We start from the raw sequence: 23,522 nt of genomic DNA, 5'->3' as shown, positions 1-23,522 counted from the left end.
TTTATAAAAAAAAAAAAGACAATTTTACGTCTCCGGTGGTTCACCGTGCACCAACGGCCTCGCTGCACCCGGAGGTTCCCCGGTCCGCCGACGGCCTGATCGGCCGTCGGCGGACCGGGGAACCTCCGGGTGCAGCGGTGGTGTGACGGTAGCGGGATGGCCGGGGTTGGGGTGGATTTGGGGTGCGCTGTGCTTATACCGGGAATAACGGGCGCCCCGGCCGCGGCGCGCTCAGCCCCGAGGGGCAGCGGCTCCCCCTGGTAGGTGCCCAGTGCCCTCCCAGTAAGCGCACTCTGCAGTCCCTGTGCAGTCCCAGTTGTGGCCCCGCTATGGGGTCAGAATGGTCCCGGTACGGACCCGGTCACTGGTCCCAGTATGGACCCGGTCACTGGTCCCAGTACGGACCGCAGAGCCCCGCCCCTCTCTGTGGCACAGCCAAGGGCGGGGATAAATCCTGACGGACAGCTCCCTCCCGCCAGCTTAGCCAATCCCCTCCCGGGAAAGATCGGTCCCACTCGCCATCCGTGCGGCTGGTTGGCTAGAGACCGGCTCCAGCCCAATAGCGTCGCGGCGTGGGGGCGTGGCTCGGCGGGCGGGGGGCGTGGCCGCCGCCGTGGCCGCGGCATGGAGGAGCGGCCGCGCTGCCGCTGAGCCGCGCCGCCATGGCCAAGAGCCGCGGGGGCGGCGGGCCCGGTTCTCCCGGCGGTCGTCACCACAGCCTGGCCGGGACCCGCGAGAGCCTGGCCGAACCGGGCGGTGACGAGCTCAGCTCCCTCGGATCCGACTCCGAGGTTAACGGCGGTGGCCCCGAGGAACGGCGCGTCGATAAGTTCGGCTTCATCGTGGGCAGCCGCAGCGCGGAGGGGCCGTGAGTGGGGCCGGGCTGGGACGGGGGGACGGGGACACGGACACGGACACGGACCCGGACCCCGCGCGTTTCGGGGCGCTGAGGGCCCGGGGGAGCCGCCCTGAGCCCGGCTGAGGCAGCCGCAGGGCCGGGCCGCGGGGCCTGGGGCGCTGGGCCGGGCCGGTAGCGGCTCTTCCCGCCCCGGGGATGGGGGGGGGTTTGTCCTCCGCCGCCCTCCGGCCTCGGCTCCGGGCCCCGCGGGCAGCCCGGCCCCGCTCCCCGGAAGAGCAGCAGCCCCCGGGGCGGGTTGCGGGTGACAGGGGCGCGGGTGAGCGCCCACGCCGCTGCTCGGGGGCCGGTTGGGCTCGGCGGGGCGGCCGGGGGCTGGCGTGCGGCCCCGTCCCCCTGCGGGGGGTGTCCCGAGTGGTCGTGAGGGGCGGCGTGCGTGTGCGTGTGCGTGTGCGTGTCCCTCCCGCGGGTTGTCTCAGCCCTCCCGGGGGGCCGCGCTGGCGGGAGCGGGGCGGGAGCTCTCCGGTGCCCCGGGGCATCCCCACGGTGGGTGCGAGCAGGGACCCTGCCGGCAGCTCCAGCGTGGGTCCCCCCGTGGGGGGGGGGGGTGTCCCCCCGTCTCCCCTGCCTCGATGAGGGGGAGCGGCTGGAGAGCGAGGGCCGCCCGGGCGCCGGAGGATCGCCGGAGGATCGCCGGAGGATCATGGCCGGGAGCTGCCAGCAGCGCCCAGGCCTCGCCGCCGAGGTCAGTGTCTGGTTACCTCCGGCCTCTTCTGCTCCCAGCGCTGGATTCCGGCGTATTTTTGGCCGCTGTCGAACGGAGGAGGCCGGGATGTCGTTCGGCATCCAGCCAGGAGAACCGGCATCGGTAGCCACTGGTGAAGATGCGACAGCGAGGAGGTGCTGGCCGGCCTTCCTCCCTCCCCGGAGGAAGCGGGGCAGGCGAAATCAGCTTCGAGCAGCCCGTAGCTGCGCCGGCCCCAGGCGCTGAGCCCCGGGGCGGTGCCGGCACCCAGGAATGTGCTCCGGACTGCCGGCGAGCTGGTTCGGCAGCGTGTTTGGTGTTTGCTTTCCTGGCCGTGGTTTCACAGCGAAGCACGGCATCGCGACGGAGACGCCGCGTGGCAGCCTGCCAGGGCGTTACCTGGAGCGGGCTCCCCTGCGGTTTGCCCGCCCGCGTGCTCGGCTGTCAGTTGGGCCCCGTGCCTCGGTTTCCCCATTTACAAAGAGCAAAGCGTTCGCCCTTTGTAATCCTGCGGGCGTTACGCGGCCGGTCTGCGAGCAGAGAGGCGCCGGAGGTTCGATTGCTGGCGCTGGGCAAGGTGCGTGGCTCTGGGTGATAAACCCCGTCCCTGCCCGCCGGGTGCACAGCTCAGCACCGTAGGAGTGGGGTGACCTCTCCTGCCCAGGGTGCTGCGTTCTGGGGACGGTTTGGATGTCCCGGCTGTTGTCCCTGCGGCTGTCCGTGGGTGCTGGGGGTGGGTGTCCCTGTCCCCGGGTGCTGGGGGCGGGTGGGGTTGTGGTCGGTGGGGACTGAGCCTTCCTCCCGTGCCCCGCAGATGTGCTGGGGTCCAATCCTGCCCTCCCTCGGGGCTCTCAGCCGCTCCCTGTCTCTCCCAGAGGTGGATACACGGGAGTCCGTGGCCTCCCTCTGTGGCGGGCAGAATTGGGGTCCCTCTAGCTGGGAGAGTTTTGGGGAAGCACCCGGAGGACGAGCAGGGTGTCCCAGCGTCTGGGGGGGGTCTGGGGGCACCGGGAAGGGCCGAGCCGTGGGGGTGTCACCCTGGGGCGCAGGTGTGGAAAAGCACCTTCCCGGCGTAGGGCACCTCGCTGCCTCCCGGCCTGGGGTGCCCCCACCCCGTCGTCCCGCCTCGGCCATCTGAACTGCCTCCGGTCCTCGCTCTGTGCCCGCTGCCAAGCAGCCATCAGCTGGTAACAGCTTCCAGTCGGGGCTGGCCGGGCTCCAGCGGGCCTGCGGCCAGCTCCTGTATCCAGCGTCCAGCGCTCCCGAGCTTCCCACGCCTCCGAGAGCCCCAGCTCCTCCAGCAGCCCAGGCTCCCCGGCTTGCGGCCAGCGCTCCCTCTATCCCCGTGCCGGGCTGCGCTGCCGGCCGAGGAGCTGCCGACCAGTGCCCAGCGCTCAGCCCGTGCTGGGGAGGGTGGGGCGGCCGCCCCGAGCGAAGCCGATCCCTTCGGAGAGGGTTCGCTCTCTGAAACAATCCGTCCGAGCCGCCGCGGTGGGTGGGACCGGCAGGGAAGGGCTGGGCAGGGAGCAGGGCAGCGCTGCCAGCTGGATGCGGCCGTGGGCTCTCCGCACCGCTTGCTTTCCGGCTCGGAACGCAGAGAGGTCTGGGAGGAGGCAGGGTCCACGTGTCCTGTAGCGGGACCGGGTGCTCTGCGCGTCCCCGAGGGATGCTCACGGCCCAGACCGCTGTCCTCGCGTCCTCGGAAAGGATCTGGCCGTTCCTGGGATTAGCGCGGCTGCGGGGCAGCGCGGAGCTGAGTCCGGGAAAGCATTGAGCCCGCTTCAGTTAGCCCTTCTCCGCTGACGGCTTGAAGGAGCGTCTGTTCTGCCTGGGGTGTCTGGGCCCGGGGCCCGACCAAGCCCCGGCACCCCCCGATGAGAGGCAGAGGGTGCCCGGGGCAGGTTGGAGGCCGCGGCCCCACCTTCCTCCTCGCCGGCTTTGGCCTCGGCAGAGTTAAATCGGATTCCCCGGCTCAGGGCTGAGCCGTTGTGTTTTCCACTCCCCTCCATCCTGGGGGAGCCTCGGCCGGGCTCGGCGCCGGGCCTGGAGCGGCGCCAGGTTTTTGGGGTGCGAGCACGACCGGGGCAGTGCAGATGACATGATGCTTATGGCCCCGGCTTTCTGCGGCCGGCCCCCGCTCGGCTCAGCTAATGGCTCCGGGCGCGCGCCCCGGTTCCTCGCCTTCCTGGCGTGCCCTTGTGTCTGGGCGCGGGTCCCCAGGGATGGGCAGGCACGCGGTGGGTGCGGTGCAGGTCGCTCCCGGGAGGTTTTGAACTCGCTGGGGAGTTGGGGCCACGCTGGCGCGGTGATTTCACGGCTGGTGAGCGCTTCCGGCGGCACCAAGCAGCTGCCAAAACGCCGGCGCTTCTGGAGCGTGTCCCGGCCGGGCTCCGTGCCTGGGGGAGGGCGGCCAGCTGGCCATGGGGGGCACCCAGGGTGCTGGAGGGGATTGGGGGGGGAGGCTCTGCCGTGCAGGGAGGGCTCGCGGCCACGCTGACCGGGCTCTTCGCCGTCCCGCAGGCTGGAGGAGGTGCCCTTGGAGGTGCTGCGGCAGCGGGAGTCCAAGTGGCTGGATATGCTCAACAACTGGGACAAGTGGATGGCCAAAAAACACAAGAAGGTAAGAGCCGGCCGTGTCCCCCGGGGCCGCCCCGGGACAGCTGTGCAGGCGAGAGGAGGCGGCGGGGAGGGACGGCCAGGTGCAGCGGGGTCCCTTTGGGGCAGCCTGCGTGTCACCAGGTCCCCGCAGACAGACGCGTTGCTTTTGGAGGGTGGCTCGAACGGGCTGTTCCCTCCCTGCGACGCTTCTCGTGGCGGGAGGGAAGCTGGAGCTTGCCGGGGGCGGGGGGCTGAGCTCCGGTCCCCGAGCTGGCCCACTCCTGCCTCCGTCTGCTCCCAGCCGGGCTGGAGCCTTCCTTGGGCTGCTCTGGCTGCCTGCAGGCAGCCATGGGAATCGTTCGGTCATGGAAACTTCTGGTCTGAGCATCTCGTAGACCAAAAAAAGCTCTGGGTAGGAAACATTTGAGCCTGACGTGCGTGACGCTGGTCTGCGAGCCGAGGTCCCCAGGAGACCCGTGCTGGTGTGTGCCGGGTGACTCCGTTCCGTGGTGCTCCCTGACCTCCTGAGCCTGCGAGCGAGGCAGGGACGGGATGCGGCGAGTCCCGGGTTGCTGCTGTGTGTGTGCTGGAAGCGATGAGGCTGCTGGCACGGGCCAGCTGTGCCCGAGAGCGGCTGAAGGGCCTCGGCCTCCTCCTCCTCCTCCTCCCCGCTGGCAGAGCCTCCTGGCACCGCTCCGTGTGCTGCGCTCCCGGAGTGCCATCCCCGCTCAGTGCCTGGTGAACAACGGAGGAATCCCTCATCTGTTTCCTGGCCGCTCACAAAGGATTTAGGAGAGGTTTTTTTGGGACATGGCAGGCGGGCGCTTTGTTCCGCGTGCCTCGGGTGAATGGTCCAGCAGCCGTACATCTGGCAGAGGAGCTCCCTCGTGCTGGGGCCGAGCTCCGTGGGGCCGAAGTGCTGTTATAGCCTGTCCTGCAGCAAAAATCCCTGCCCGGGGCCTCTCGGGTCTGCTCCAGAGAGCTGCTCCGTGCCTGGAGCCCTGGGGCTGCTCAGGGACGGGTGCCAGGCCTGGCCTCGGGTGCTGTTGACCGTCCCTGCTCTGGCAGAGCCTGGCTGCTTTGGTACGGGGCCATGGCGCGTGGCTCGGGCTCTGCTGCTTCGGAGGATCTCCCCGTGTCTCTGAAAAACCCCGGTGCTTTTCTGGCTGCTTCACCGGTGTTGGCCGGTGGCCCAGGGATCTCTTGGGCCAGCTCACGCCGGGCTCGCTCACACCTGCACCGCTCCAGGATCCCGAAACGTTCCCTCCCTCCCTCGCCTGCCTGGCACGGATCCCAGCGGAGCCGCAGCCCTGCGTCCTTCGTGGCGCTGAGCCGTGCCAGCGCCGCGTGCCGGTCCTTGCCCTTTCCAGCCAGACCGAAGGAGGGCAGACGCGCGGGCAGCTCCCACCGCTCTCCAGGGTCGGGCAGCGCTCCCGCTGCTCTTTGCTTTCGGCATCCCTCAGCCCAGATCCCTTCCCACTTCCCAGACAGGCGCGGTGGGATCCCCCGGGGGCCGGGTACCTCCAAGCGCGGGGGCGACGGCAGGATGCTGTGCGGAGCCAAGGGGGGATGAGATGCTCAGCAGCTTGGCTCTGGCCGGCTGGAGGGGCTGCTGAACCGCAACCCAGCGAGGCGGCTTCCTTCCTGGCAGCTCAGCCAGCAGGAAGGGAAGCCGGCTCGAAAAGGGAGTCGTCAGCAGCGGCAGAGCTGCCCGCAGCCGCCCTGGGCATCGCCCGCCGCGTTTCCTGCGAGCACAAAGGCCCCTCGGGGCTCGGGACCGGCCCAGGTAAACAAGCAGCGCTGCGGCGAGGGAGCAGCAAACCCTCCCGGGGATGTGGCGTTGCCACCGCGCTGGGCTGGGCCGCTTGGAAGCGCAACCGCCCAAGTCACACCGGCAAACACGGGGAAAAGGAGCTCTGGGCAGGCGGGAGAGGCCCAGGGAGCGTTTGGGAGCCGTCGGCCACCGCTCGCGGAGCCCTGGCACCTCTCCGGCACTTGGCGTGTGCCACCCGAGCGGGGACGTGAGGCGCGGAGGCCGTGCTGGGTTCTTGCAGGGCTTTCTGTGGTGTCACCGTGCTGAAGCACCGATGTCGCAGGCTGCGCCTCGCTGTGTGCCCTGGCCGAGGCCCGTGGGGAGATGGTGCTGCCGCCGCCCCGGGACGTGGGGGGGCTCTGGGTTTGGTCCCTGCCGCAGGGTTAAACCGGCTCGGCGCTCTGCTGTGGGGCAGGTACCGGTGCTGCCTGGCCTGGACTTTGGTCACTGCCCTGTGCCAAGGAAACCGGGGGCCAACTGTGGGCACGGAGCCGGCCACGCGTGGAGCTGGGGCCAGGCCTGCCCTTCTGCCCAGCCTCAGCGGGCGGAAAGGCCCGGGCGCTCGGCGGGGCGCGTGTCCCTGCTGTCCCTGGCCCCGCGGGTGAGCGGGAGGGCTGCACGGGGGGCCGGGAGCCCTCCCCTGCGTCCCCAGGGCTTCCCATGGGCTGTGGGGTGGGGAGGGAGCCACCCGCTCCCTGCCTTGGCTCCGGTGTTTGCTTTTCCAGCTCCCAGCAGGATCCTGCTTTGAGGCAGAGCCGGGCTTGTTTGGAGCTGTTCGCAAGCCACAAAGCCTCGGCCGGGCTCCTGGCAGCCGCCCACAGCTCCCTCGCGCCGGTGCAGCTCCGGCTGCCGTCCGAGCTGGCGCGCTCGCTGCAGTGCTGGGGAGCAGAGGGTCAGCAGAGCCCTCCCGAGCTCCTCGGGGTCTCTGCCCGCACCTCCCCGTGCCATCCCGTAGGTCTGTGCGATGCCAGCCGCCGTCACGGGACACGGGGACGTCTTGTCCCGGGGGTCTCTTTGCTCCCCGTTGCTCTGCCATCCCCCCGTGAGCTGTGTCGCTCCCCCCACAGATCCGGCTGCGGTGCCAGAAGGGGATCCCCCCCTCGCTGCGGGGCCGTGCCTGGCAGTACCTCTCGGGGAGCAAGGTCAAGCTGGAGCAGAACATCGGCAAGTTTGACGTGAGTGCCGTCGGGGAACCTTCCGGGGGTGCTGGGGTGAGGGGGGGCGGTGCTGGGATGGCTCCTGCTCCCTCCAGGGCTGGGGTCCCCCTTGGGCTCCTTTCTGCCATCAGGTGGGCTAGTGTCCCGGCGGCGTGGGCTGACCCACGACTCGATGGGGCAGAGCCAGGCTCTGCCGGCTCACCGCGGGCCGCAGTGGGGCGGGCGCTGTGCTGGTGTGGAGTGTTGCTCACCCCAACCCTCTCCTCCCCAGGAACTGGATCTCCTCCCAGGCGACCCAAAGTGGCTGGATGTGATCGAACGGGATCTCCATCGGCAGTTCCCCTTCCACGAGATGTTCGTCTCGCGCGGAGGCCACGGGTAAGCGGAGCTGCTGCGTGTCCGGCCCTCGGCACCGGCTCTGACAGCCAGCGGGGTGGGAATTGCCGCGGCAGGAGGGAGGTGGCCTCTGTTTCAGCAGGGAAATGCCGTTCCCCGCTTGCAGCCGGGTCCCTGCCAGCATCCCTGGGAGACGGTCGGCTGCCTGCCTCGCTTCCCGGGTCCGGGCAGGATGAGGCCTCTGTGGGCAGAGCTTCCCGGAGCCCTGGGTTTGTGTGGAAGAAGGATCCCAGGCAGGGACTGGCTCGAGCTCGTGAGGGACGTGCTGGCCGGCAGCCGGCCTGCGGTGCCGGCTCCCTGTGCGGTGCTTGGTGCTGATTTGGCCCCGCTGGGCTCCGTGGGGGAGGCTGCTGGGCTGTGTGTGTGCTCCCCCCTCCAGCTCTCCCTCCCCGGGGTGTCTCCGCAGGCAGCAGGACCTGTTTCGGGTGCTGAAGGCATACACGCTGTACCGCCCGGAGGAGGGCTACTGCCAGGCCCAGGCCCCCATCGCCGCCGTCCTGCTCATGCACATGCCGGCCGAGGTACGAGCAGGCGGCCGGGAGGGCAGGGACACCCCGCCGCCGTGGTCCCTGGGAGCAGGGGGGGGGTCCGGGGACACCCCCTGGGGACGTCTGGGTGCTCACCCGCTGTCCCTTGGCTTGCAGCAAGCGTTCTGGTGCCTGGTGCAGATCTGTGAGAAGTACCTCCCCGGCTACTACAGCGAGAAGCTGGTGAGTGACAGGTCTGCGGTGCCCTCGGCGGTGGCGGGGACCTGCGCTGTCCCCAGGCTGAAAGCTCCCCCAGCTCCTCACCCTGCAGAAGGACGGAGCTTGGGGCGATACTGGGTGCTCCCACGGTCTCCGTGTTGTCCCACGGCCCCCCGGAGCATCCCGCAGTGGGGGATGGGGGGGCTCAGCGTAGCTTTGCCACCGGCATCCGCAGGGGAGTGGGTCTGGAGGGCGAGCTGCTCCTCCCTGGGGGCCGGGGAGCCGATCCCGGGGCTGGGCCGGGGTTAAGGCGCTCCCTGGGCTCTGGACGCTGTCCCTGCAGGAGGCCATCCAGCTGGACGGGCAGATCCTCTTCTCGCTGCTGCACAAGGTCTCGCCCGTGGCCTACAAGCACCTGAGCAAGCAGAAGATCGATCCCATCCTCTACATGACGGAGTGGTTCATGTGCGCCTTCTCCCGCACGCTGCCCTGGAGCTCCGTCCTGCGTGTCTGGGACATGTTCTTCTGCGAAGGTACAAGTTCTCCACCCTCCTCCTCCTCCTGGAGTGACCGGCCGCAGTCCCCGTGACACACGGGCGGCACGCGGGGCTGCAGCAGGATCGCAGCTGCGGCTCCTTGCCTGCGCCTGGCATGGGGGACCCGTGGCGGGGCAGGTTTGGGGCCGCCCCGGGCCTGGGGTGGAGACCCCAGGGCTCCTTCCCTGGGGGTTAGAGGGCACGTGTGTCCCGCAGGCACCCTCTTGCATGTCCCAGCTGCTAGCAGGACAGGGACCCGCTGCCCCACAGCAGCTGAGGGACGTAGTGGCAGCGTCACCCTGTCCATCCGGGCGCTCGCCGCCTCACCTCTCCCCTTGCAGGAGTGAAGATCATCTTCCGCGTGGGCCTCGTGCTGCTCAAACACACCCTGGGCTCCTCGGACAAGCTCAAGTCCTGCCAGGGCCAGTACGAGACCATGGAGAGGCTGAGGGCCCTCAGCCCCAAGATCATGCAGGAGACCTTCCTGGTGCAGGAGGTGAGGTACCGGGGGCAGCCTGGGCTCCCAGTGCCGCCCAGTTGGTCGTGCCGCTGGACTGGGCAGAGCCGGTGTAGCACGGGGACGGTCCCCAAACGCTTGGATTGGGGGGTGCCTCTGCCCTGGGGGGGCCGAGCCAGCACCCGGGTGGCAGCGGCACCCTCCGGGGAGGCGCTGATGGCACGAGTCTGTCCCTCGCAGGTCATCGAGCTGCCGGTGACGGAGCGTCAGATCGAGCGGGAGCACCTGATCCAGCTGAAGAAGTGGCGGGAGACGCACGGGGAGCTGCAGTGCAAGTCCCCCCCGCGCCTGCACGGCGCCAAGGCCATCAGCGAGGCCGAGCCCCCCACCCACAAGGCCCTGGAGCCCGTCCCCTCCATCATCGTCCCCCCCGGGCCTGCCCCCGTGCCCAAGGCCCGCAAGAGCAAGGAGAAGAGCCGAGACAAGGGCCCGGCCGGCCCGGCCAACGGCCCCGGGGCTGAGGGCAACGGGGTGCCCGGCTCGGCCCGGGAGCTGCTGCACCCCCAGGTCTCCCCCCACCACCAGTCCAAGGAGAGCCTGAGCTCCCGGGAGAGCGAGGACACGTACTTGTAGGGCCGGCGCGGCGCTGGGTCCCCATCCCGGGCTCAGCTGGGCTGCGCACGGACCCGGCCTCGAGGACGCTGCTGGGGGGGTGCGCGGGGACCCGTGGCGCCCGGCGCTGGGGGCTCGGACCCGCAGGGATGGGGACAGGCTGGCCGGCGTGGCTCCCTGGGGCCACCGCGGGCCACCGGGGGCAGGGACGCCTGCTCGGGGTGGGCTCGAAGCCGGGGGGCACCCGCAGGAGCTCGGCCAGGTGCGGTGGCCGAAGGGGCCGCCTTCGCGCTGCGCTGGGTGCCCACCCCGGGGGGGTGCTGGCACCAGGAGCGGTGGGAGCCCTGGCAGGGGGTGGCTGAGCCACCTGAGCTCCCTCCCCACGCCTGGGGGGGCCGGGCTGCCCCTCAGGCCCTTGTCCCAGAGCCCCCAGGGTCCCTCCCATGGCCCCCCACCCCACCCCAGCCGGGCAGCCCCAGTTCCTGAGCACTCGCGCCTGACGCGGGGGGACTGGGGGTACGTGAGGAGTTGGGGGGGTACCCCTGACCCCCCCCCCTTTATCTAGCGAGGATATATCAAGCTGTAGCCCTATACGTAGTACCCACTTCACCTACTCACTGAGCCTATTTATTATTCCTCCGTGGCCGTAACCGTCGCAGGACAGGGACCGAGGGTGGGTGCTGCAGCTGCAGCCCCCCACATCCCCTCCCCGGGGTCCCCACGGCTCGGGGGGGGGGGGCGTTCGCCCTGCTGGGGCTCTGCCCACCCCGAGGGCCCCGTGGGGGCGAGATGGGGTGTGGGCGAGCGGCTGGGTGCTCCCCGGTTGTGGGGTCCCCTCTGTCCCCCCCTGCCCTCCGCGGGGGTAGGGGGCGGCTTTGTAAAATAAAGCGGGGAAAACCGGTTTTGTACAAAGGGGTAAATAAAGCAGGATTGTGTAAAGGCGCAGCGCCTGCGCCTCCCGCTCTGTGTCACCCTCCGGGGCCGCGGGCTAAAGGGGGGCACAGGACAGGGTGGCACCAGCACCGGTTTTGGGGAGGCACCCTGGGCAGGCCCCCCTCTCCCCTGGGTGCTTGGGGTCTGTGGAAGGGTCCTGCTGCCGTGTGTGTCCCCCCCCCCCCCGGCACCGCCCCAGCAGAGCCCCCCGGTGGCCGAGCCCCGGGCTGTCACCGGGCCCTGGGGCTGCCCGGGGGGATGCTGAGACCTGCCCCAGGTCGTGACAGCGGTGATGGGAGCGGGGGGGGCTCCTGGGGGGGCTCCTGGGGGGAGCACCCAGACCCGCCCCTCGCACAGCTCCTGTGGCCGGGCAGAGCCAGGGGACCCCAAATTTATCCTGCGTGCCCCAGACTCGGGTTTCCACGCACGAACCGCCCCCCCGTGCTTCCCGCAGGCAGGAATTCTGCCCAGGGCCCCCCTCCTTCCTCCGGGACCCCCCGTTCCCGGGGGGGGGGTTCCCCTCAGCCCCTGCGGACGGCGGCTCTGGCCCGCGTTGGGGGCTCGGTCCTTCCCCAAACCGGCGGGTCTGGGGCCGGCGGAGGGACCGGCGGGGGACTGGGGGGGGCTGGGGGGGGCTGGGCTGGCACCGGGGCTGCCGCTGGGGCCCGTCCCAGCCCAATGGGGCTGCGCTGGGCTGGGGAGGGCCGGGCCGGGCACAGCGGGGCACACCGGGCACACCGGGACACACCGGGACACACCGGGCACACCGGGCACACCGGGCACACCGGGACACACCGGGACACACCGGGCACAGCGGGACACACTGGGACACACCGGGCACAGCGGGCACACCGGGCACACCGGGCACACCGGGACACACCGGGACACACCGGGCACAGCGGGACACACCGGGCACACCGGGCACAGCGGGACACACTGGGACACACCGGGACACACCGGGCACAGCGGGGCACACCGGGCACAGCGGGCACAGCGGGCACAGCGGGACACACCGGACACACCGGGCACAGCGGGACACACTGGGACACACCGGGACACACCGGGCACACCGGGCACACCGGGCACAGCGGACACACCGGGCACAGCGGGGCGGGTCCCGGCTCCCGGGGCGGGGCTCTGGGTTTCCCCTCCCGCGGGGCGGGGCCGCGCTCAGAGCGGCGGGGCCGGGGCCGGGGCCGGGGCCGGTGCGGGGCCGCGATGGACCTGCACATCCTGGAGCACCGGGTGCGGGTGCTGAGCCTGGCCCGCCGCGGGCTCTGGCTGTACACGCACCCGCTGCTCAAGCTGCTCTTCCTGCCCCAGCGCTGCAGGTACCGGCCTTCCTCCCCCCCCTCCTCCTCCTCCTCCTCCTCCCCCGGTGCCCCGGCCCCGCTCCAGCCTCGCCCGGCCCCGAGCGGTTGGCAGCGTTGGGGTCGGGCAGCGGCGGTTTCTTCTTCAGGTGCAAGTTCTTCAGCCTGACGGAGACCCCCGAGGACTACACCATCATGCTGGACGAGGAAGGCTTCAAAGGTACCGTGCGGTGGCTGCCGCGGCCGCCCCGGCCCTCGCGGGGTGGGTTGGCACCGCAGACATGAGTTGTGTACGTTCTCAGCCCGCCCAAGAGCGGCCGTGCTCTGGGCCCGGGCTGCCAGGAGCGAGTCCCGGCTCGTAGCGAGGTTCTTTTGGTCCGTGCCCATCCCTGGAGCTCCCGGCCCTGCGGCGCCCGTGCTGGGATGTACCGGCTTGCCCGGCCAGGGCTCTGCCGGCACGGCTGCCTTCGCCCTAATAACCCACTCCCAGGCAGAGCTGCGTCTCCGCCGGCTCCTGGGACCGGGCTGGGAAACCGGTGGGGACCGGCTGCGGGGAGGGGCCCAGCGCCAGCCGAAAGCCCGGCTGCTCCGGGCAGGGGGCAGGTCGCTCCCGGGATGCCCGCGGGCAGCACTCAGGGCTCCCTGCCTGCACTGGGGTGCTGCTGCCAGACCCGCTGCCCTCCTTCCCGAGGCCGCTTTCGTCTCGCCCCCTGCCCGGCGAGGGCACTTCGGCAGAGCGATTCAGGCGGGCTGGCAGGGGCGAGGGTGCTGTCTGCCAGCAGGGACCAGGTTTTGGGGTGTCCTGGCGGGGGGTTGAGCCCTTCCAGGCCGATCCCCTTCCCCTGGGAGGTGTCATCCGGTGACATCCCCACCGCCGCCAGTGACCCAGCGTGTGCCTGCGCATCAGCCTCGCCGCCGGCCCCGCCGGGGGTACCGGCCCAACGGGCTGGGCTGGAGGGGCCGGATCCTGTCCCGGCTTCCCACGCCCAAACCTTCCTGCCGAGGCCGCGGGAGCCGGCCGCAGCTCGTCACCTTGGACGTGCCCCAAGGAGCAGGGGTCAGCGCCGTGGCCGTCGGGTGCTCGCCGGCCAGACCCAGCTCCCACCTCCCTCCCCGGCCCTTTGCTCGGGGAAGGGGCCGCAGGAGCGGGCTCTCCCACCCCCCCACCCCCCCCAAAAGCTGGAGCCGTTCCCCACGTATTGTTTTATTTCGGGGCCTGCGGACAAATATTCCTCAATCCCGAGGGGAGGGCGGGAAGTGCCGAACAATGGTCCTGTGAGCCGGCGGCCCCGCTGCGCCGTGTGTAACCCCCCCCCGGGGCTGGGGGGCTGCCAGCGTCCCCCCGGCTCGCTGCGGGGCTGGGGAGGGGACCCCGGGCAGAGGGGTGCTGCACCCCCTCCCTTCCCCTGGGGGTCCGGGTTCCACCCCGGGGTGGGTGGCAGGGGGACGGCGGGGTCCCCCACGCGTGCTCACGGCCTTGCCCAGGGTGGTGTTGAAAAGCGATTAAGCGGCGAGCGCTGGGACGGTGGGGGGGTGCGGTCCCCGTGTCCCTGGTGTGTCCCCCCTGCCGGCCCCGAAGCCGGGCCCTGGGCCGGAGCTGAAGCCGTTCTGACGCTTCCTGCGCAGGAACAGGCGCTGGAAACACCCGCCGAGGCCTCCGGATCCGGCCCCGCTCCCACCCTGCCCGAGACGCGGTTCGGGAGCGGGGTGCGGAGCCCGTCCCGTGATGGGGCGTCCCCCCCACCGTGGGTGCTGGACCCCTCCCAGGGGTGACCTCCGCTCCGCCACTGGTGTGATGAGTTTGCCTTCTCAGCTGGGCTGGGACGCCGGGTGCCCGCCGAGGGGCTGGGTGCTTGTGCGGGGCCATCTCCCATGGGTGCTGCCTCCCACCTTCGCTGGGTGGGGGGAGCGGCTCGGAGCCCCCTTGGGTGCCCACCCACCCTGTCCCTTCCAGGGAGCACTGTGGGGTGAGGAAGGGGTGCCCAGCAAGGGGGGGCTGCCTGGATGATCCTGGGGCACCCCAGCAGCGCCAGCCCCTCTCCTGGGCAGGAGCCTGGGGGCAGCCGGGGGGACACGACACACACGACACGGACGCGTGAGCGCAGCCCCCGTGCTCCCCCCGTCCCGGGGCAGGAAGGAACCAGCCAGCGCGCACCCTCCCTGCCAACAAAAGCAGCTTTTTGGGAGCAGCCCTGGCCCCCGGCCAGCCTGGGCTCAGCCCCCCCCACCGGGCTGGCACGAGGCGCTGGCACCCCCCGGACAGCGGGGTGGCCCTTCCGTCGCCCCCTCCGGTGCCCGGTGTCGTCGTCGTCCCCCTCCTCGAGCATCCCTGGTACTGGGGGGCTCCTGGGGGGCAGGGGATGAGCTGGGCAGCCCCAGCGCCCTGGCAGAGCTGGTTTTGGGGTGCAGCACACCCCAACACCCCCTTGCACCCAGCCCGGGGTGCTGGCGCAGGGAGGAGAGACGCGTTTTGGGCTTGGGGGGGGGTCGTAGCCTTGGCCCCGCTCATCCCTGCGGCTGAATTCAGATGCCGTCCCAAGTGCACAGAGCGGCTGAGCCCCGTCTGGTTCATTCCGCTTGTGGATGGGGCAGGTCCGCACCCCCAAACCAGCGCCTGCAGCCCCACGCCTGGGGCTGATCCCGTCCTGGCTCCGCCGGGCCAGCTCATCTCCCGAGGGACGGCGTGACACGCGGTGCCCGAGCCGGTGCAAGCTCTGCGGCACGGACAGGGCACGCGGCATCGGATGCCGTTCGGCTGTGCCGAGCCCCGGGGAGCCTCGTGCCTCAGTTTCCCCTTATCCCTCGCAGAGCTGCCACCCTCCGAGTTCATGCAGGTGGCGGATTCGACGTGGCTGGTGCTCAGCGTCGTCTCCAACGGCCGGGAGTCCTCCGGCTGCCAGGCCACCGGCGTCACCAAGATCGCCAGGTCGGTCATCGCGCCGCTGGCCGAGCACCACGTCTCGGTGCTGATGCTCTCCACCTACCAGACCGACTTCATCCTGGTGAGCGCCGGGACGGCCTGGTGGGCCAGCCGGGGCCGGGGCTGGTGGTGCTGGGGACGGCGGTGCCTGGTCCCAGCGGGGCGCTGGAGCGGGGCGAGGACCCCGCCGTGCCTGGCCGGCGGCGGGATGGGGGGCTGCGGGGAGGGGCGGCGGGGGCGGGCCTCATCCTGCACCCCTGGCCAGGTGCGGGAGCGGGACCTGCCGGTGGTGATCCACACGCTGGCCGGGGAATTCGACATCTACAAGGAGGAGAGCGGCGAGTGCGTCCCCGTCACCTGCGACGACGTGAGCAACGGCTTCCTCAAGCCCAAGCCGGGTGAGTGACGCCGAGTCCATGTCCCCCAGGGCCACCCGGTCCCCCAGGGCCACCCGCTCCCCAGGGCCACCCGCTCCCCAGGGCCACCCGGTCCCCCAGGGCCACCCGCTCCCCAGGGCCACCCGCTCCCCAGGGCCACCCGGTCCCCAGGGCCACCCGCTCCCCAGGGCCACCCGGTCCCCCAGGGCCACCCCCTCCCCAGGGCCACCCGGTCCCCCAGGGCCACCCCCTCCCCAGGGCCACCCCCTCCCCAGGGCCACCCGCTCCCCAGGGCCACCCGGTCCCCCCCGGGACGCTCCGGCTCCCACCGGCCCGACGCCGGGCTCTGGCTGCGGTGGCCACGGGGTGGCACTGCGGGACCGTCCCCCAACCCGACGGGTGGCTTCTCGCCCCGCCAGTCGCCAGCCCCACGCTGCACCCCGTGCAGAGCCCCCAGACCCGCTTCTGCGTCCTGACCGTGGCCCCCGACACGCTGCCCGCCATCGCCACCGTGCTCATCGACGTCCTCTTCTACTCCCACAGGTGGGTCCCAGGGACGGGGACGCGGCCGCGGCCCCTCGCACGGTGTCACCTGAACCGCGGTGACGTGCGCGTTTGTGTGTGGGTCCCCGTTCCCCCCCACCCAGCCGCCCCCGCTTGCTCCCAGTGGCTTTCGCAAACTGGGTTTGTCCTCCCGAGGGTTGCCGGGGGGCTGCAGTCACCTGGGTGCCGCCACGGGTCCCGCTGTGGGACACGGAGCCCTGAGGTGACCCCGGGGACGAGCCCCCCGTAGCAGCAGAGCCCGGGGAGGGGGGGTTGGCAAAGGCCGGTGGGAACGGCACTGGGGTGCGGGGGGGGTGCTCCTGGCCGGGACACCCTGCGTCCCCTGGGATGACGTCCCTTCTGGTGGGACCCTCCTGCTCCGGAGGCACCATGGTGCTTTGGGAATGCCCCGAAACCTGGTGTCCCCCCTGTCCTGTGTGTGACTGTCACCCACCGCCCCCCAACCCGGTGGCTGGATGAGCTGCAGACCCTTTGGGCAGCACCCGCTCCCGTCCCCGCCTCTCCCCCCCCACCCGCCGGCTCACCCCGCAGTATCCCAACATGATGCTCAAAGACGCTGGGTGCCACCACCAAGCCCTTCTCCTCCCGATTTTGGGGGTCTTGACGCCTCCCTGCGGCTCTCTCCACCCCGCCCCCCCGCTGCTCCGCAGCCCCCCGAGGGAGGCTGGCGCTGGCAGCCAGGACCTCGACTCCATCACCTTCTTCGCCTTCTCCCTCATCGAGGGCTACATCTCCATCGTGATGGATGCCGAAACCCAGAAGCGGTAGGTGCCGTTTTGGGGGCTGTCTGCCCCTCCCGGGGGCTGGGGGCTCGGGGACGGGGGGGTTACACTCAGCCCCCCCCCCCCCCCCTCCCCAGGTTCCCCAGCGACCTGCTGCTGACCAGCTCGACGGGGGAGCTGTGGCGGATGGTGCGGATCGGCGGGCAGCCCCTCGGCTTCGGTGAGCGTGGCCGCGGTGGCCGCGTCCCCCCCCTCGCCACCCCGCGTGTGTGCCCCCCACCACCACCACGCGGTGCTTCGGCTGCGGCTGCGCCGCCGGGGCCACCGCTCACCCCGGGGTCCCTTTGCCTCCCCAGACGAGTGCGGCATCGTGGCGCAGATCGCCGAGCCGCTGGCCGCCGCCGACATATCGGCGTATTACATCAGCACCTTCAACTTCGATCACGCCTTGGTGAGCCCCTGCCCCTCCCGAGGGACCCTCCGCGGTGTGGGGGCGTCCCCCGGGGCTGACACCCCGTCGTCCCCCCGCCGGCAGGTCCCCGAGGACGGCATCGCCGAGGTCATCCAGCTGCTGCAGCAGCGCCAGGAGAGCGGCAGATAGCGGCCGGCTGTCCCCAGGCCGGGTGGCCCAGCGCGGTGGCACGGTGGGCTCCCCCCGCCCCCCCCCCCCCCCCCCCCATATTTGTTATTTTTTTAATTGTAACCCCCGCCCCGGGCCGGGGCATCGCTCCCTGTCCGGATGTGGGGACGTGGTGGCTTCGGGGACCCGGTGGCTTCGTGGCAGCGGGACAGTGTGCGGTGGGAGGGGGGAGCGTCCCCACCGTGTCACCCCGCGGGCGAGGCCGAAGGGCAGCCCCGTGTCATCCTCTCCTCTCGGGAGGAGAGTGGGGGTCCCCCGGTGGAGGAGGGGACATGGCGGGGACATGCCAGAGAGCAGTGATGTGCCGCCGCGGGGCTGGGGGTGACAGCCCGGGGCTGGCGGGACGTGTCCTCGCCCCCTGCGGAGGTCCCCACGGGGGGGTCCCCTTGGGTGGGGGGTGCCCGTGATGCTCTGGGGCACCACTGGACTGGCCCCAGGGGGGGTGAAGGCACCCCCAGAGCTGGGGGTCCTCCCCAGCACCCCAAAAACCTCCAAGGCAGAGATGGGGGGGATAGGGTTCACCCCCAGCCCTGTGTCCCCTCTGGGGTGGCCCCACACCCCTGCCTGGACTGTTGTGTATCGTGGGGGGACGACGGTGCCCCCCCAGCTCCTCCCAAGCTGTATTTTCAGGCAGGTTTTAGTAAGTCAATAAAATTCCTATTATTTTTATTTCCACGTAGCCCTGGGGGGTGGCCCAGAGCCGGTCCCCGGGGCGGTGGCACTGGGCTGTGACGGGGGGATGTGGCACTCCCCCTATCCCGGGACAGGGCCAGCTCGCCCGCCACCTATTTTGGGTGAAAAAAGGGGCAAAGACTGCAGCCCTGGGGAAACTGAGGCACAGGCCCCCCTCCCCATTTCTGCCCTCCCCCTGCCTCACGCTGGGCCAGCTCCCACAGTCGGGGGGAAACTGAGGCACAAAGAGCCGAACTTGCCGCGCCATCACTGCGTCCCCACGTCCTCTCCTGTTGCCGGCAGCATGGCGCTCCCCGGAAAAGTGGGGTGCGCGGGGTCGGGGCTGTCCCTTCCTGGGGTGCCTGGGGGTTCCTGTGCCCCCCTCGGGGGCTGGGACCGTGCGGGGGGGGCCGTGCGGGCGAGTCCCCCGTCCCCGGGTGCCCCCGGGCGCTGCGCCTGGTCAACGAGCGAGACTGGGCTGGAGCGCGAGCGCGGCAGGAACCTCACCGGGGTCGTTTCCCCCGGGGCGGGCAGCAGGGCAGGGCCCGGGCAGGTGGGCAAAGGCAGCTCCGCTCCCCTCCTGTCCCCCAAAACCGGCCCCCCCCGTCTCTCATGCACCACACGGGAGCGTGTCCCGGTCCCGGCCGTGTCTTCCCTGCGTCAGCACCCTCATGCTTGCGAACTGTCGGGTTCCTGCAACCTCTGCGGGCGCTTGCTTTCCTGTCTCGCTCTCGTCCAGAGTCATGAGACGCTGGTGACGTGACGAAGAAATTGCAGCCAGCCCATGCAGTCACCGGCGCTATTTTTGTCCCCGTTGGGTATTGCACAGTCCTCCGCCATCCATTGTCCTCCGTCGGGGTGGCCACCTTGCCCGGCCCAGCGGGGACCCCGCGCGGAGCCCTGGGAGGTGACGGTCCCGTGCGGAGGGGCCAGGGCTGCCTGTGGGGGTCCGAGGGTGGGCGCGCTCTGCCCGCGTGGTCCTGCTGCCCGGGGGTCCTGCCACGGCATCGCACGCGCTGGAGGGGCCACGGGCTCAGGGAGGGACGGATGGAGGCATGGGTGGATGGATGGGTGGATGGATGGATGGATGGATGGATGGATGGATGGATGGATGGGTGGATGGATGGGTGGATGGATGGATGGATGGGTGGATGGATGGATGGATGGATGGATGGATGGATGGGTGGATGGATGGGTGGATGGATGAAGAGGTGGACAGATGGATGGACAGGTGGGCGGAGGGATGGATGGACATGTAGATGGATGTACAAATGGATGGTGGATGGATGGATGGATGGATGGATGGGCAGGTGGGTGGATGTACGTACATACGTATGGATGGATGGATAGGTGAAGGGCTGTATGGGTGGGTGGATGGACATATGGATGGATGGTTGGTTCATTGGATGGATGGATGGATGGATGGACAGGTGGATGGATAGGTGGACGGGTGGAGGGATGTATGGGTGGATGGATGGACAGGTAGATGGTCGGACAGATGCCTAACAGCCTGTCTGGCTAGACAGATGGTCCAACTACTTCAGGCAGGCAGGTGTGGAGAGAGAAGGACGTTCTCCTGGCCCCTCCACCCTCCAGGGCTGCCCTGGGCCCGCCCCGGCCCTGCCAGACCCAGCCCAGCCACCACCTCTGCTTGGGGACCTCCTGAGGAGGAAGAGGAGGCAGCTGGAGGAGGAAGCAGCGCCAGCCCTGCTCCCACAGCATAGAGTCCTGCAGGTCATGGGGCGGCTGGGAAGGGGCAATTTGGGGAAAAGAAAACATTTCTTCTGGAAGTGAGTCATGGCCGCACTCTTCCGCCCCGGAGGAGATATTATTTCTGGGTTGTCCCCCCGCGCCACCGCCAAACCCTCCGAACGTGCAAATTCAGCACGAGGCGATTCCTTCTGCTCGTGCCAGCGACTTCTGGTGGTCACCAAAATCAGCGAGATCGCACCGCGTCTCAAGAAGCTGATCAAATCTGCTCATTTTTACGGGGTGGGAAAAGCCCCCGGCGGTGCCAGGCTCCATCCGCCGGGGGTGCAAAGGGGTTCGCACCGGGTGCCGCCAGCAGCGCCGAGGCCACGCTGGGCCCCGTGGCAATGCCGGCCGGGGCCGTGCCAGCGGGGCTCTCCTGCGGCGGTATTGCATAAGCCTGACGCGGCAGTGAGGGCAGCGCTGCCTGCGCCGCTGCCCGCGCCGAGCTTCCGCTGCCCTCGGCCCCCGCGCCCTTGGGCAACACCCAGGGCCCCGCGCGGGTCGCGGCGCGGCTGTTTGGCACCGGGCAGTTGCGTTTCCTCCCTGGGGACACCCGTGGGTGCTGCAGAGGGGCTGAACCGCGCCGCCCCGCGTCCCCCAGTTGTCACCCAGAGGGGTGGGTGGGTGTGAGCGGATGGACGGAAGGATGGACGGACGGAGCGTCCCCCGGAGCATCGCCCAGCACCGTGGCTGGGCGCGGTCCCCAGCCATGCCGGGATGCTCCGCGCTTCCTGGGCTTCCACCTCCCTCCTTCCCAGGCCGGATTTTCAGCTCCCGTGGCCGGACTCAGGATGCGAAGTCCCCGTGACGGGACACGGGTGTCCCCACATGGCCGACGTCCCCGTCCCCGGGTGCCGGCCCCGCTGCAGCCGCTGCCTTCCTTTGTGTTTGGGTTTTGGGGCAGCCGAGGCCGTTTTCAGTTCAACCGGCCAGTTGGGTGCCGAACGGTAAAACCGGGGTGATGGGAAGCAGTCGGATCCAGGCCGAGCAGTCGGTCTGCAGACTCCCAGGGCTGGACCCGCCGGCACTCCCTCGAGGAACTGAATCGAAGAACAACCCAATCGGCCGGCCGGCATCAGTTCCTCCTGCCACCATGGCTCACCCCACTCATTGCCCCCCTGTCCAGAGCACCATTTCTCATCTGGCATTCTACTGGACCATGATAAACTCTTTCGAGGGCGTGGGGGGGGGTGAATGGGTGCACTTTAAAAAGCGAGCTTCCCCATTGCCGAGCAGAAAGGAAGTCACTCGCGCGCCCGGCAGCCCCGCGCCGAAACAGCCTGCCCCGGCCATGCGGTGCAACGGGCGGCCCCTGGGCGTGCTGGCAGGTAGGTGTCCGGCGTCCCACAGCTACCCTCTCGCTCGCGCACCGGCTGCGCCGAGCCAGCTGGGAGCCGCGGGGGTGAGCGCGGTGGCACGGTGTCGCTGAGGCTGACCCCCCCGCCCCGTGCCATGGCGGTGTCACGTCCCGAGGGTGCCGGCGGGGGACGGGCGCGTTCCCTCCCTCCCCGCGGCGCAGGGAGCACCGGGGATGCCTTCATCCCCGGGGCAGAAGCGATGCTGGGAGGGGACATGCTTTGGGGTCAGTTTGGGGACTGATGGCAGGGGGTCGGGGGGTCAGCTTGCTGGTACAGATCCTGCCCCCCCCCCAAGCCCCCCCTCCCCCAGAGCCGCAGGGCTGGATGGTGCGTGCCCATCCAGCGCTGCATCTGGAATCACCGCCGGCACATGGCTGCGGGTGATGGAGAGGCCTGGACAGCGTCCGGCCCGAGCCGGGAATGCCACCACTGTCCCCTCCTTTGCGGTGGCCCACGCTGACGGGGCGGGGGCGGCTGCTGGGGGCACGGCTGCCGCTGGGCTGCACGGCCGGGCTGCCCGAGGGCATCTTCACCCTCCTCCTCCTCCCTGCCGGGTCCCCAGCAGACTTTTGGCACAGGGGCTGCCTCATCCCTGCTGCGAGACTGGAGGTGTTGGTGCAAGGGGACGCACGTGCCCGGCACACGCCGGTCCCTCCTCCAGGCCTGACACCAGGGTGATGGGCGCACAGGGCCAAGCTCTCCCCCCCCACCGGCAGCCGTCACCATGGCACAGGGGGCTGCCTCATCCCTGCACCCAGTGACGCCCCAGTGTCCCCCATCTCCCTCCTCTTCCTCCCCAGCTGTCACCAAAGGGCTCTTCATCCTCTGGGCAGTGCCGGGCCAGGGGGGGCGGCCCCTGCAGCCCCCCACCCTGCAGCAGACCCAGGCGCTGGTGAGGCACATGGCCGAGGACGCGCAGGAGCTTTTCATCTTCTACGTGAGTCCCCTTCCCTGGGCTGAGGGGTCCCTCCTGCCCCCTCCACGGAGGGGGGGGGGGGGACACGGGGCTGGTGGCGGTGGCGGAGGGGTCCCCACGGTGGTCCCGTCCCACGGCCCTGACTTGCTCCCCCATCCCCGGGCAGGAGGAGGACCAGCGCCTCACCATCCACAACAACCTCTGCCGCACCAACCACCCGCCTGACTGGCTGCGGGGATCGGTGACGGGGCCCAGGGGGCTGCGGGCTCTGTGGAGGACCATGACGCGCATGGCCCAGGTGCTGCAGAACATCACCCGGCACCAGCGTGACCTCAACCCCCCCGGCGCCGAAATCCTTCGCCGCTTGGCCAGCACCCACCTGAAAGTGCGAGGGCTCCTCAGCAACCTGGAGGGGCTTTTCCTGTCCCCCAGCTCCCGCCCCAGCCGCCAGCCCCCGCCCGGGCCCACAGCACCCACCAAGGTCTTCCGGCAGAAGCTGGAGGGGTGCCGGACCCTCTGGAGCTACTCCCGCTTCATGGCCAAGCTCAGCACCCAGCTGGAGGCCAGGAGCCGCCACGAGCACCGAGAGAAGCTGAGATCACAGCGGGGCTCACAGCTGCCCGCACGCTCCTAGTGCAGCCCCGCTCCATCTCCATCTCCATCTCCATCTCCATCTCCATCTCCATCTCCATCTCCATCTCCATCTCCATCATCACCATCTCCTCCTATCTCCATCTCCATCATCTCCATCTTCATCTCCGTCACCATCTCCATCACCATCTCCGTCACCATCTCCATCTATCTCCATCTCCATCTCCATCCCTGGGACGGAGACTCGCCGGCTGGCCGGGACGCACCACGGAGACCCTCTGAGCTTGCACAGGTGAGGACACAAGCACTCTCGAAGCAGGTCCCGTCACTTGGACTTGCCGTGTGGACCGTGCCATCCCCGTGCCACCGTGCTCAGCTGCAGGACAGCCCCGCTCCGCTCCCGGTAGCTTCCCCCCCATCCTGCCCCGCGTTTCGGCAGCGCCGGTGCCACGGGGTGTCCCCCGGTGCCCAGCGCTGCGGGACGGAGCCGAGCTCTGCCGCATTTTCCAGTGACTCAATGGGTCCGGTGACCCAGCCTGACTAAGAGCCGCTCGCCCAGCACCCGCCACGCTGCCGGCAGGGTGCGGCCCTGGCCCACGGAGAGTGCCGCTGGCACCGGTGCGTGCCGCCGGCGTGGTCACCCCCTGCCTGCCCGTCCCTGCCTGCCCGTCCCTGCCTGCCCTGCGCTGGGTTTGCTGACCCTGCAGAGTGAGCAGCATCCTCTGCGCTCGCTGTCCCCGGGAGCTCGGGGTCCCCAGGAGCTCGGCGTCCCCGTGATCCCGGTGTCCCCCCAAGCTCACTGTCCCTGTGCTCGTCGCTGCGCCCCTCCCTGCACGCTCAGCATCCCCCAGCCCGCGGCATCCCCGTGCTCCGTGTCCCCGTGTGCTCCGTGTCCCCAGGAGCTCGGCGTC

At 70.5% G+C, this 23,522-nt stretch overlaps 3 protein-coding genes across 3 annotated transcripts; all 3 read left to right on the top strand.

Moving 5' to 3' along the window:
- The first annotated feature begins 585 nt into the window (after positions 1-585).
- TBC1D10A (TBC1 domain family member 10A) lies at positions 586-10,798 on the top strand. The gene is made up of 9 exons (XM_075769410.1): positions 586-868; positions 4,122-4,221; positions 7,080-7,187; positions 7,441-7,547; positions 7,972-8,086; positions 8,210-8,275; positions 8,595-8,784; positions 9,129-9,283; positions 9,485-10,798. The coding sequence occupies exons 1-9, from the start codon at positions 663-665 to the stop codon at positions 9,875-9,877; spliced, it is 1,440 nt and encodes a 479-aa protein (XP_075625525.1). The 5' UTR covers positions 586-662; the 3' UTR covers positions 9,878-10,798.
- A 1,165-nt stretch (positions 10,799-11,963) lies between these two features.
- CASTOR1 (cytosolic arginine sensor for mTORC1 subunit 1) lies at positions 11,964-17,991 on the top strand. The gene is made up of 9 exons (XM_075769566.1): positions 11,964-12,120; positions 12,249-12,319; positions 14,908-15,101; positions 15,285-15,417; positions 15,816-15,939; positions 16,611-16,724; positions 16,820-16,902; positions 17,039-17,133; positions 17,218-17,991. The coding sequence occupies exons 1-9, from the start codon at positions 12,008-12,010 to the stop codon at positions 17,281-17,283; spliced, it is 993 nt and encodes a 330-aa protein (XP_075625681.1). The 5' UTR covers positions 11,964-12,007; the 3' UTR covers positions 17,284-17,991.
- Positions 17,992-21,436: 3,445 nt separating this feature from the next.
- LOC142604245 (leukemia inhibitory factor-like) lies at positions 21,437-22,737 on the top strand. The gene is made up of 2 exons (XM_075769516.1): positions 21,437-22,041; positions 22,187-22,737. The coding sequence occupies exons 1-2, from the start codon at positions 21,829-21,831 to the stop codon at positions 22,652-22,654; spliced, it is 681 nt and encodes a 226-aa protein (XP_075625631.1). The 5' UTR covers positions 21,437-21,828; the 3' UTR covers positions 22,655-22,737.
- The last annotated feature ends 785 nt before the right edge of the window (positions 22,738-23,522 follow it).

The sequence above is a fragment of the Balearica regulorum genome, chromosome 17, assembly GCF_011004875.1.
Source record: "Balearica regulorum gibbericeps isolate bBalReg1 chromosome 17, bBalReg1.pri, whole genome shotgun sequence".
In the NCBI taxonomy this organism is placed as follows: Eukaryota; Metazoa; Chordata; class Aves; order Gruiformes; family Gruidae; genus Balearica; species Balearica regulorum.
This window is presented reverse-complemented; position numbering and strand designations above follow the sequence as displayed.

Excerpts from the sequence above, each read along its gene's own strand:
- CASTOR1 (XM_075769566.1), top strand. The coding sequence starts at position 12,008 with ATGGACCTGCACATCCTGGAGCACCGGGTGCGGGTGCTGAGCCTGGCC. Across the intron at positions 15,418-15,815 it reads CTTCCTCAAGCCCAAGCCGG|TCGCCAGCCCCACGCTGCAC; the intron begins GTGAGTGACGCC and ends TCGCCCCGCCAG. Across the intron at positions 16,903-17,038 it reads CGGGCAGCCCCTCGGCTTCG|ACGAGTGCGGCATCGTGGCG; the intron begins GTGAGCGTGGCC and ends TTGCCTCCCCAG.
- LOC142604245 (XM_075769516.1), top strand. The coding sequence starts at position 21,829 with ATGGCACAGGGGGCTGCCTCATCCCTGCACCCAGTGACGCCCCAGTGT. Across the intron at positions 22,042-22,186 it reads AGGAGCTTTTCATCTTCTAC|GAGGAGGACCAGCGCCTCAC; the intron begins GTGAGTCCCCTT and ends ATCCCCGGGCAG.
- TBC1D10A (XM_075769410.1), top strand. The coding sequence starts at position 663 with ATGGCCAAGAGCCGCGGGGGCGGCGGGCCCGGTTCTCCCGGCGGTCGT. Across the intron at positions 8,785-9,128 it reads GGACATGTTCTTCTGCGAAG|GAGTGAAGATCATCTTCCGC; the intron begins GTACAAGTTCTC and ends CTCCCCTTGCAG. Across the intron at positions 9,284-9,484 it reads AGACCTTCCTGGTGCAGGAG|GTCATCGAGCTGCCGGTGAC; the intron begins GTGAGGTACCGG and ends TGTCCCTCGCAG.